General features: G+C 46.7%; 1 protein-coding gene across 1 annotated transcript; it reads left to right on the top strand.

Moving 5' to 3' along the window:
- Positions 1 to 194: 194 nt before the first annotated feature.
- Positions 195 to 8,463, top strand: LOC103281323 (zinc finger protein 664). Its single transcript, XM_008122657.3, has 2 exons — positions 195 to 333; positions 6,988 to 8,463. Exon 2 carries the CDS (start codon positions 7,142 to 7,144, stop codon positions 8,432 to 8,434), a length of 1,293 nt encoding a protein of 430 aa, XP_008120864.2. The 5' UTR covers positions 195 to 333; positions 6,988 to 7,141; the 3' UTR covers positions 8,435 to 8,463.
- The last annotated feature ends 4,601 nt before the right edge of the window (positions 8,464 to 13,064 follow it).

Raw genomic sequence — 13,064 nt, 5'->3', positions numbered from 1 at the left:
TTGGCCGGTCCCGGGAATGACCGTTAGTGGCAGAAGGGCGGAGGAAAGGGCCGGGGGAGATGCTGCCCGGAGACAGATGACGCCGGAGAGGAAGACGGGTTCCCATTGGCGGATCTTGGACCTTTGGAGGCAAAGAAAGGAGGAGCGTCAGTCTCTCGCTGGGGTCGCAGTGCCGTTGAACTACCGCGAAGCCCCGCCTCTCTATGGGTTTCCTGCCCGCAGCCGCCATTTTTGTTCCGGGCGGAAGTACAGCGAGAGGGGGAGGCCTCCGTTTCCTAGACGGTCGATTGCCGCCTATTCCTGTGAGCTCACTTGCGGAGGAGGAGGCGAAGGGTGAGAAAGAGAACGAACGTGGGAAGAAGGGAGAGGCAACGGGGGGGGGGGGGGTGCTGGTCCCCTTGGTTCGTGCCCCCCCCCGGCCGTGCTGACAGGCCTTCCTTCCTTCCTTACCGGTCCGGCCTTGAAAGGGAGCGGGAGACTCTGAGGCCTGTGGTGCCCTCAGGGACCATGGCAGCGGCGCCTCTGCGCATGCGCCTGACAGACAGACAACATATTCATTATGTTGTGGGCTAAGCTGTCGCCCCGAGCCTTTGTGCCGGGAGCCTTATATACCCTACTTGTTTATCACCTAAAGTTCCTCTTTTCTAGTACAAAGCCTTACAAAATTTAGCAAGCATCTCACCGCAAAGTTTCCAAAGTTTGAGCTATATCCTTTGGAGTAAACAACACCTGTAGCATAATGTATATTGCATATATTTTCCAGTAAGTAGCTGACCACATCGGCCAACCACAAATGTTCTCTGGAACTTCTTACCCTGTTTCCCCTAAAACAAGACATCCCCAGAAAATAAGACCTAGTAGAGGTTTTGCTGAATTGCTAAATATAAGGCCTCCCCCGAAAGTAAGACCTAGCAAAGTTTTTGTTTGGAAGCATGCCCAACAAACAGAACACCAGAACAGATCAGTAAATGTACGTACCATAGAGTGTTGTAAATGGAAATATCGGTAGTAACAAGAAATTCTTCATAGGATTCAGAGTTTGTCTGGTTATGCTGGTTTGTGATGACAACTACTGCACAGTATATAATAAATGTTCATTTTTTTGTTCAACAATAAATGTGAATTTTTCTTCATGGAAAAATAAGACATCCCCTGAAAATAAGACCTAGTGCATCTTTGGGAGCAAAAATTAATATAAGACACAGTCCTATTTTCGGGGAAACACGGTATGACACTTATTTGTTTGTTTATTTATTTACAGCATTTATATTCCGCCCTTCTCACCCCGAAGGGGACTCAGGGCAGATCACATTGCACACATAAAGGCAAACATTCAATGCCGTGACATAGAACAGACAGAGACAAGACGCAGGCACTGGGCTGGCCTTGAACTCATGACCTCTTTGGTCAGAGTGATTTGTTGATTTGTTGCAGCTGACTTGCTTTCCAGCCTGCGCCACAGCCCGGCACTTGCCTTTCCTCTGGAGAGGCAGGGTGCAACTTTTAATATCAGACTTTTAATATTAGTTAAAACAGACACTCTAATGTTCAAGCTGACAGCAATAGACAAAATGGAGACACTCTGGTTCACTGTTCCTCTCAGTTCCTTATTTTTTACTCCAGTCACTCCTTTTTAGATCCGCCCTCAACAACACCTTCTTGCTTCTGGGTCAGACTCACAGCAAACCTCACACCCAACTCGAGTTGATCCCCAATAATCTCAAAAAAAACTCCATCTCTTCTGTGCTTCTCTGCTCTTCTGTTCATCTTGAAAAATATATACATTACCTGGCCTGAACACACTGGGATCCCTTTGGCATAGCCAGGTATTCCTGTGTTATCTCTTGATGTTATTTCTGCTACCTTAATCCTTATGCTTCCTCATTCTGGTCCAATCTCTTCTTTATGAGACTTGGACCTTTTTGGAATAGCCACATATTCCTCTGCTGCCCCTTTATCTCTTCTGTGCTGCATTATTAGATTAGTAATACAGTAGAGTCTCACGTATCCAACATAAAAGGGCCGGCAGAACATTGGATAAGTGAATATGTTGGATAATAAGGAGGGATTAAGGAAAAGCCTATTAAACATCATTACAAATTAAGCACCAAAATATCATGTTATACAACAAATTTGACAGAAAAAGTAGTTCAATACGCAGTAATGCTATGTAGTAATTACTGTATTTACAAATTTAGCACCAAAATATCACGATGTTTTGAAAACATTGACTACTAAAAGGGAGCCTGTGTTGGATAATCCAGAATGTTGGATAAGCGAGTCTCTACTGTACAAGAATAAAGTTGTTTGTCATGCAGCCAGATCCCAGGGCTGAATTTCCAAGCCCTGAATCTGACTTCATAACATAAACATGCGAGCACCTGGCGGGAGAAGATAAAATGAGCCTGGGAACTCAGGGGTGAAAGTATAAACAATTATAATTGCTGTAGTGTGGGGGGGATAGAAACCTTGGTGGAAATGTGATCCAGAAGGTGGGGTTTGATGATGATATTTGCGTGTGATATTACGTTGCATCAGAAGTGATAAAATCAGATGTATGTAAACATTAGGTCATTCTCGACTTTTCCAAAGTCATGTATTCTTCAATAAAGATTGTGTTTGAGAGCAGCTGTCTTTGATCTGCGTTCAGACTGGTCCTTTGAAGTAAGCCTGACATTAAAGTCGAGAATGACCTAATGTTTACATACATCTGATTTTATCACTTCTGATGCAACGTAATATCACACGCAAATATCATCATCAAACCCCACCTTCTGGATCACATTTCCACCAAGGTTTCTATCCCCCCCCACACTACAGCAATTATAATTGTTTATACTTTCACCCCTGAGTTCCCAGGCTCATTTTATCTTCTCCCGCCAGGTGCTCGCATGTTTATGTTATGAAGTCAGATTCAGGGCTTGGAAATTCAGCCCTGGGATCTGGCTGCATGACATGAACATGCAGCCAGATCCCAGGGCTGAATTTCCAAGCCCTGAATCTGACTTCATAACATAAACATGCGAGCACCTGGCGGGAGAAGATAAAATGAGCCTGGGAACTCAGGGGTGAAAGTATAAACAATTATAATTGCTGTAGTGTGGGGGGGATAGAAACCTTGGTGGAAATGTGATCCAGAAGGTGGGGTTTGATGATGATATTTGCGTGTGATATTACGTTGCATCAGAAGTGATAAAATCAGATGTATGTAAACATTAGGTCATTCTCGACTTTTCCAAAGTCATGTATTCTTCAATAAAGATTGTGTTTGAGAGCAGCTGTCTTTGATCTGCGTTCAGACTGGTCCTTTGAAGTAAGCCTGACATTAAAGTCGAGAATCCCATTTCTCACCCTCCTGCGGAATTCGCAGTGAAGTGATAATGAGCGAGGAAGAAGATCAAAGCCCAAATGAGGCAGAGAGGCCTTTGCAAGGGGCCCGGCCGAAGAGAGAAGAGACGCTGCAAGCCATAGCTTCCTCTACGGGGTACCCCAAGCCGAACGGCGTGACCCAGAGAATTCCCAGGCTCGGAAGAGGCGTCTCTGCGGCTGCAGAAACCAGTTGGGGATCTGGAGGAAGTATGCCGGAGACCGTGGCCCTGCGGTTATCCATCCTGGAAACTAATTTATCCAGGCTATCGGAAACCGTGGAGAGATTGGTGCCATTATTGGAAGAGAATCTCCAGAAGGAGGCCAGCCGATATGGCGCCGAGAGAGAACCAAGCAAAGAAGGAGATTGGAGCCAGAGGGGCCAGCGGGCGTCAACGCAGAGCCCCGTGGCGGCAAGGGACGAGGGAGATGAGGAATACTGGCAGGAGCTGCAGTTCCGGGACAGAATGGCGCGAGAAGTGGAGCGTCAGCGAGCCCTGGGGACCCTGAGGCCGCCGTCTCCAACAGAGCTCCCAACCCCCAGAATGGGCGTCGGGGTGGAAAGGCCACTGGGGCCAGGGATCGGGTCCAGTGGATTCGCAGACGAAGGCGGAGAGGAGCGGGGGGTCCAGGAAGAGGAGGAGGATGTGCCGTACGACGAGGAAAGGCGAGATGAGGGGGCTACAGCTAGGCCAGTATGCGGATGGGCGGAAGAGCCGACAGCGGCGGCAGACTTCCAGGAGCCGCGCAGAATGACCACCGGAGTGGGGCGCGGCGTGTTCCAAGGAGCCGCCCGAGGAAACCTGATGCAACCCTTCCCCATGCCGCCCAGACAACATCAAAGGGCTGCGGAATGGATGCCTAGAAGGGAAGATCTCAAGCTGGAATACGGAGGGGAATCAGATGAACTGAACTTTTTTCTAATTAGCATTAGAGGATACATGGAAGACAACGCACACACATTTCCCTCCGAAGCAAGCAGGGTTCGAGCCATCGGCAACACACTAAAGCGAGGAGCGGCCAGCTGGTATGTGCAATTGCATGCCAGACGCGACCCATGCCTGAGGTCAGTGCCCCGCTTCCTCGCCGCACTGGAGAACCGGTTCAGAGACCGGCTAGAGCAATTGAGGGCTCGAGACCAGCTGAAAGGAATAAAACAAAGGGACAAAACGGTGCCCGAGTACGCAGAGGAATTCCTCCACCTCGCGGAAAGGGTACCGGAGTGGTCTGAAGTAACCAAAGTGGAACTATTTAAAGAGGGACTACGCCCCGAGATTTTCAGCTGGGCCGCGCACAGAGACGACCCCGAGACGCTCCAGGGATGGATTCAACTAGCGGGGCGCGTCGAATCCACCCTGGCCCAAGTAAAGCGCTTCAGGAGCAGCAGCGGCCAGCAAAGACCGGTGGCGAGAGGTCGAGGAGAAACGAGGAAGCAAGAAAGACCCGGAGGGAGGCCGGGGATTCCCTCCAGAGGAGACGACAACAAACCTAAACCAGGATGCTTTGTATGTGGGAAGACGGGCCACCGAGCAGCGGAATGCTGGGCCCGGAAGGGGGAGCCGCCAAAAGCCCCAAAGCCCTCGAAGGAAGCGGAATCCCATTCGAAATTTGGTCTGACCATAAGAATCTCCAGTATTTAAAGTCTCCTAGAAAATTGTCCCCCAAACAAATCAGATGGGCGCAATACTTCAGCAGATTCGATTTCCAATTAAAGTTTTTTCAAGGGAAACAGAATGTCTTGGCAGATGCTCTTTCACGCATGCCTCAACACGAAGGCCTAACCACAGCAAAGGAGGGGACAATATTCTCTGACAAACAATGGGGCTTAGCTGTCAGGACAAGAGCACAAACCCAAAAGGAGGACACGGCTTTTGTCGAACTCGGCGGGGAAGATAACTGGGGGAATGAACTAAAACAGTCTTATAAAGGAGATCAATGGATCGCGTCCAACGCAGAAAAGGGGGACCAGAAGGGGGGATTTTGGTTTGTAAACAAGAAACTGTATATCCCAGCGATATTAAGGATTAAGATTCTGCATCGTTTTCACAACAACCAGAGCGCTGGTCATACAGGAATTACCAAAACAACAAAGGCAATAGCAAAACATTGTTGGTGGCCAGGAATGAGGAAGGACATAAAGAATCATGTTGTCCAATGTGATGATTGTGCCAGAAATAAATCGGGAGGAGGGAAGCCTATGGGATTGTTACAGACAGTAGCGGAACCTACCAGGCCTTGGGAATGTGTAGCTATGGACTTTGTGGGAGAACTGCCAGTCAGCAAAGGACATCGTTATATTTGGACAGTATTAGACCTGTTTTCTAAACAGGCCCACTTTATAGCACTGACGAAGCTACCATCGGCTGAGAAACTAGCTGAATTGTACATAAACCATATTTACAAATTACATGGATGTCCAAGTAGAGTAGTCAGTGACAGAGGAGTACAATTCACAGCAAAATTTTGGGAAAAATTCTTGGAAATGCTAGGAGCAGAAAGGAGTTTAAGTTCTGCTTTTCACCCCATGACAAACGGGGCGGTAGAACGTACTCAGCAAACGCTTGGGCAGTTCCTTCGAATATACTCTAACATGAGACAAAATGACTGGTCTAGGTGGTTGGCATTTGCGGAACTAGCCTTTAATTCAACTATACATTCAGCAACAAATAAAACCCCCTTTGAAGTAGTTTACGGGTATGAAATACAACCTTTACCCCAATTGCCGAGGTGGACAGAAAATGAAGGAACAGAGGCAGGGAAATGGAAAACGCAAATGATGGAATGTTGGAATCAAGTGACTGCATCGTTAAAAGAAGCACACAAAAAGTATAAAACGTTCGCAGACAGAAAGAGGGTGGAAGGCGATAAATTAGATAAAGGAGATCTAGTGTGGTTAAGTACCCAAAACATCAAATTGGGGTTACCTTCAAGAAAACTGGGCCCCAAATATATTGGACCATTCAGAATACAGGGTGTTATCAATGAAGTGACTTTCCAATTGGCATTGCCAAAAAGTTTAGGGAAAATACACCCAGTCTTCCATCGCAGCTTGCTGAAAAAATATATGGGGACTTTAGACAAAATGGACCCATAGAGTTATTGTTTGATTTGTTTCAGGGCTATGGTGAAAGAAGAACCGAAGAGGAGGACGAAGAAAACGGGGGCGCCATGTCATGCAGCCAGATCCCAGGGCTGAATTTCCAAGCCCTGAATCTGACTTCATAACATAAACATGCGAGCACCTGGCGGGAGAAGATAAAATGAGCCTGGGAACTCAGGGGTGAAAGTATAAACAATTATAATTGCTGTAGTGTGGGGGGGATAGAAACCTTGGTGGAAATGTGATCCAGAAGGTGGGGTTTGATGATGATATTTGCGTGTGATATTACGTTGCATCAGAAGTGATAAAATCAGATGTATGTAAACATTAGGTCATTCTCGACTTTTCCAAAGTCATGTATTCTTCAATAAAGATTGTGTTTGAGAGCAGCTGTCTTTGATCTGCGTTCAGACTGGTCCTTTGAAGTAAGCCTGACAGTTGTTGTTATTATTATTAATATGTTCCATGAGATTTTTCTCTGTTCAACTCCTGGAGAGATTTTCCTCTCATTTCTCTGGCAGGCAACTTCTGAACAAGTTCTGTGAAGAATACCTTGTGAGAGGTTTGCCTGAAGAGTGCTGGAAGTCTATGAAGTGACTTCAAGATACACAGCAATGACAACAAGAAGAAATAAGTGGTAGAATAATATATTTCAAGCTGCGTACTAGTGCAATTATGGAGGGGGGGGGGAATAAGATTGTGTGGAAGAAAGAGGCTTTTGAAAGCGAGCAGAAGGCTACAGCAGTACAAAAACTTTGCTGTTCAGAAGGTTATATCTGTGAACCCCTGGCATGGTATTTGAATTATCATTGTAAAAGGATGGCAAGTCCTCTACCTCCCTATCCCAGATCACACACAGAGAAGTTACATCAGTGTATGGAATGTGGGAAACAATTTGATAGAAAAAGTTATCTTACTGTACATGAACGGACCCACACAGGGGAGAAGGCGTATCAATGCATGGAATGTGGGAAAAGCTTCAGTCAGAGTGCACATCTGCGTTCCCATCAAAGGACCCACACAGGGGAGAAGCCATACAAATGCATGGAATGTGGAGAAAGCTTCAGTCGGAGTGACAATCTACGTTCCCATCAAAGGACGCACACAGGGGAGAAGCCACATAAATGCTTAGAATGTGGAAAAAGCTTCAGTCGTAGTGGCACACTGCGTATCCATCAAAAGATCCACACAGGGGAGAAGCCACATAAATGCATGGAATGTGGTCAAAGCTTCAGTCGTAGTGGCACTCTGCGTATTCATCAAAGGACGCACACAGGGGAGAAGCCATACAAATGCATGGAATGTGGACAAAGCTTCAGCCAGAGTTGGAATCTGCGTTCCCATCAAAGGAAGCACACAGGGGAGAAGCCACATAAATGCCTAGAATGTGGAAAAAAGTTCCTTCAGAGTGGACATTTACGTTCCCATCAAAGGACCCACACAGGCGAGAAGCCACATAAATGCATGGAATGTGGACAAAGCTTCAGTCGTAGTGGCACTCTGCGTATCCATCAAAGGACCCACACAGGGGAGAAGCCACATAAATGCTTAGAATGTGGACAAAGCTTCAGTCGTAGTGGCACACTGCATATTCATCAAAAGATCCACACAGGGGAGAAGCCACATAAATGCTTAGAATGTGGAAAAAGCTTCAGTTGTAGTGGCACTCTGCGTATCCATCAAAAGATCCACACAGGGGAGAAGCCACATAAATGCATGGAATGTGGAAAAACCTTCCTTCAGAGTGGACATTTACGTTCCCATCAAAGGACCCACACAGGGGAGAAGCCATATAAATGCATGGAATGTGGACAAAGCTTCAGTCGTAGTGGCAATCTACATTCCCATCAAAGGACCCACACAGGGGAGAAGCCACATAAATGCATAGAATGTGGAAAAAGCTTCAGTCTCAGTGACCGTCTACGTTCCCATCAAAGGACCCACCCAGAGATGCAGTATTTCCAATAGTCTGAGCCCAAAACGCTTAGGGCTTTATAGGTAACTAGCTGTGCCCGGCCACGCGTTGCTGTGGCTTAGTCTGGTGGTGTTGGTCAGTCTACATTAGGTTGTATTGATGCTGTGACCTCCACCTTCTTTATACTCACATTAGTCGTAGTATTTGAAGTCTGTTACCTTCTTCTATTTTTGTGTTGATTGATAATTGCTTGAGATCCCTGTTGTCTTTGGTTTGTTGTTAGTTGTAATGTCTGATTCTGCTGAGTGCGGTTTATATTTTCATTGTGCTACAATAGTCTTTTTTTTGTTTTGCCTGTGTAGGTGTTTATTATTATTGTTGTTGTTGTGGTCATGAAGGTTGGATAAGTTAGATGCTACTGTATTGTTTTTTGGAGGCCCAGTTTAGCACTGACTGGCCTCTCAGCCTCAGTGCCTGGCTGTTTCTTGCCTGTGATGGTGTTGATTCTTATTGTTGTTGTTGTTGTCATTGTTATTATTGTAATTGTTTTTTGGAGGCCAAGTGTGAATGTAGGGATTTGGGAGGTGGATGAGTTGTGTTGTCAAATTTTGTATTTGTTATAGTCACAATGCGTTGTTGTGAGTTTTGTGGGTCTGGATTGTGGTTTTGTGGTGTGGTTGTGTTGTTACAACCGGGAGGGAAGGTTTTTGCGTTGTGTTGTCAAGTTTTATATTTCTGGGGCGTTTAGTTGTGTGCCACGTTTCGTATTTCTGGGGCATTTAGTTGTGTTGTTATAGTCACGATGCGTTGTTGTGAGTTTTATGGGTCCGGATTGTGGTTTTGTGGTGTGGTTGTGTTGTTACAACCTGGAGGGAAGGCTTTTGCGTTGTGTTGCCAAGTTTCGTATTTCTGGGGCGTTTAGTTGTGTTGTTATAGTCACGATGTGTTGTTGTGAGTTTTGTGGGTCCTGTGTGATTTTGTGGTGTGGCTGTGTTGTTACAACTGGGAGACAAGGCTTTTGCATTGTGTTGCCAAGTTTTGTATTTCTGGGACGTTTAGTTGTGTTGTTATCGCATGATGCGTTGTTGTGAGTTTTGTGGGTCTGGATTGTGGTTTTGTGGTGTGGTTGTGTTGTTGTAACCTGGAGGCAAGCCTTTTTCATTGTGTTGCCAAATTTCGTATTTCTGGGATGTTTAGTTTTGTTGTTATAGTCACTGCGCAAACAACTTTATCATTTTATATATATAGATAATCAGCAATTTGTATTTAGCCCAGGAGCGGACTGGCAGCCAGTGGTTCTCTCCCTTTCCGGTGCTCCAATAATTAACCTGGCTGCTGATCTCTGGACCAACTGAAGCTTCCAAACGTATCTTCAAAGGCAGCCCCACATAAAAAGCCCTGGCCTTCCACCTCCTGGGAACTCCATGTCCCAGAATCCCTGATCTTGGGCCAGGGCAGCTGAGGCTTCTGGGTGTTGAAGTCCAAGAAATCCCGGAGGAATCGAGATTGAAAATCCCTGCTCCAGAAGTGTGGAGGGAAGGCCTCTCTTGGACTGCAATCACCCCTACAGAAAGGCCTGGCATAAACATTGGAGGAGTCTGGGAGTTGTAGTCCATGAGAAATATGTCTCACAAGATCTTTAAAGTAAAGGCTTTTTTACTCATGGGATCGCATGTGTTTGTGTTCATCCATGTAGATGAGGATTTAGAAAGAAATAAGGAGAATGTGCATTGATTATCTGCCACCTCTTTAATGTTTACTTGCCTTTTCTGGTGGCAGTGGTTGATCAGGTATATATTAATCCAAAGTTCTAAATGAAATAAAGATTCCTGCATTATTACATGATTAGTCCAAAGGCACTTATTTGGACTCCAACTCCCATCATCTTTCTCCTCAGAAAGACCTAAAAGTCTTGGAGGGAGGCCAGGTAAAGAGAGACCCTGGTTATTTATAGATTTGGGGAATTGGGGATGTTTTGGGTCTTAGGGCTCCTGAGAAGGGAGGGCCCCAGATACCCTTCTCATCGGATTCCCAGCCTCCTCTCCTTTTGCAGTGATTTCAGAAATAGATCCTCTTCCTTGTCCAAATGTGCCTGTTTTTATGTACTTTTATGCCTCACCCCATACGTCTCACATACCTTCCCCTTTATGCCTATGCCTATATGCCTATCCATATCTGCTTCTCAATAAAATATAACTAATATGATCTGCTTCCACTGTACCCTATCCCTCCCCATATCCCTGTTTATGAAATGTATTAATGGGATAGGATTTCTGCACAGAGCCAGCTACAGAGGTCATCGCCACTAGTGGACCTTGCTGAGGAATTTCCTGGGAAATCGAGGATGGGCTGGACGCGAGACAACGGTGACCATCAAGATCCATTGTGCACATATGCTGGACAACAGGTGGTTTCTTTTGCAAGATTAGGTAATCGCCAGCTGACACTCTTTTAGCTGATTGTTTCCATTGAGCTGACCCTGGAAACAGGAACTTCAAATGTACTTACTTAGGCGATCCCTCCTTGTCTGAGTATGATGGCCTTCCAAGTGTAGTGTCTTGGTGGTGGTTACGTAGGTGACTGTGGAGCCCTATTTTTGACCCGCATGTTCTTCCACAGTGAAGACATAGGTTTCCAGGAGGAAAGCGGTCCTGGGCAGGATTGGCTTGATGTGCCTTCCTCTTGGAACGTTCTTCCCTTTCGCCCTCCATTTGTGCTTCAAACTCCACAGCACTGCAGGTCACAGTTGACCTCAAGCTAGAACGCTCAAAGGCCAGGGCTTTGCAGTTCTCAGTGTCTATGCCACATCTTTTAAGGTTAGCTTTGAGCCCATCTTTAAATCTCTTTTTTCTGTCCACCAGCATTCCATTTTCCATTCTTGAAATGGGAATAGAGAGACTGCTTTGGGAGACAGCATTCAGTCCACATTATATTTGTCACGTATTGACCCAACTGGGGTGATGTGATGATTCTCCTGGGTGTCCTTTTAACTGGCAAGGAGAAGTGTAGGAGGCGATGAGGGGGAATCCCAAGGGAGGAACAGATACTGTAGTGCCACGTTGTCCGAATGCCCAATCACCGTCTCCCAAAGCAGCTACTCTACTCTGAACTCAAGAACGGGAAACGTAATGTTGGTGGGCAGGAAAAGAGATTTAAAGATGGGCTTAAAGTCAACCTTAAAAACTGTGGCAAAGACACTGAGAACTGGGAAGCCCTGACCCTTGAGCACTCTTAATTGGAGGTCAGCTGTGACCAGCAGTGCTGCGGAGTTCGAAGAGGCACGAATGGAGGGCTTAAGGGAGAAACGTGCCAACAGGAAGGCCCATCAAGCCAACCCTGACCGAGACTGCCTTCCACCTGCGGGAGAACATGCAAATCAAGAATAGGTATCTTTAGCCATCTACGGATCCATCCCCAAGACAGCGAAGATGGAGGACCATCATCCTCGAACTATGAGGGGTCGCCTAAGTAAAGGCCTTGGATTGGGATTCCAACTCCAAGTCGGGGAATTTAGCCCTGGGTGGCTTCTGGAGGGCAATCCTAGCCAGCTTTCCTTGTGTCTACCCTAGAGCACTTTATCTTAACAAGCTCTATGAGGTCCAACAGGAGCCCAATGAGAGCCCAGCTGGGTTCTACGAGAGGATCTGCCACGTTGCCCACCAGTGGACTGCCCTTGACCCTGCTTCCCCAGATAACCAGAAGATGTTATCTTCATAGGAAGGTCCACTGTGGACATCTAGACCAAGTTCCAGAAGCTTGATGGGGCTGAGGACATGCCCAACTCCCAGCTAAATGATGTTGCCTTTGAGGTCTACAATAACAGAGAAACCACCAAGGAAGAGGAGCAACCAAAGGAGAAAGCTTGCTCACAGTTCTATACCCCAGTCTTGGCTGGGCCTTATTAATAGGGAGAGAGAAGGGAACAACTGGAAAGAGGGACAAGGAGAGACAGCAGAAGGGAGAGGAGAGGGTGAGAGAGGGAAGAGAAGGAATGACAGGGAAAAGGCAGAGGGGTTGAAAAGAGAGAAAGGGAATGGGAAGAGGGAGAAAGGAAAAGAGAACGGCAAGAAAAAGAGAGACAGTGAGAGAACAGAGGGAGAGGGACAGACACAGGTGGCAACCAGAAAGATCTCGGGAGCGGGGACCCCTCAGCCGAGACCAATGTGTCCTGTGCCGCAAGCCTGGGCATAAGAAGAAAGATTGCCCCAGAGAAAGGAGACCGGGGGTTGGGGGTTCCAGAGAATGGGATTGCAGGCCAAACCGGGGGAAGTTCATGTGTGAGGACTCAGACTGACTGGGCTCAGGGCAAGCTGTAGAGCTGCCCCCCTTGGATCCCATGGTACCAATGAAGTTGGGTGGGAAAACCACTGACTTCTTGCTGGACAGTGGTGTTATTCTCTTGGTGGTCACTGAGGGATTCCAGGGAGTTTTGTGAGAGGTGTGGTTGCCAATTGTGGGGCTCTTGGGTCAGAGAGCTGTCAGCATGGAAGGTCAGGGTGCGAGTTGAGGGTGGAGAATCGTCTTCTCCAGCACCCTGATGAATTGGTTGCAATCGTCTGCCTCACCAATTCCTGTTCAATGTCAGACTCAAACACATCTGTAGTCTGAAGTCCAAACATTTATTTAATATCTACAAACATATTTACAAAGCATAACAAAAGCCATCGCTCTGAGCTGGCATTT

The sequence above is a fragment of the Anolis carolinensis genome, chromosome 2 (assembly GCF_035594765.1).
Source record: "Anolis carolinensis isolate JA03-04 chromosome 2, rAnoCar3.1.pri, whole genome shotgun sequence".
Taxonomy (NCBI): Eukaryota; Metazoa; Chordata; class Lepidosauria; order Squamata; family Dactyloidae; genus Anolis; species Anolis carolinensis.
Note: the sequence above shows the minus strand (reverse complement) of the source record. Positions and strands in the feature narration are given on the sequence as shown.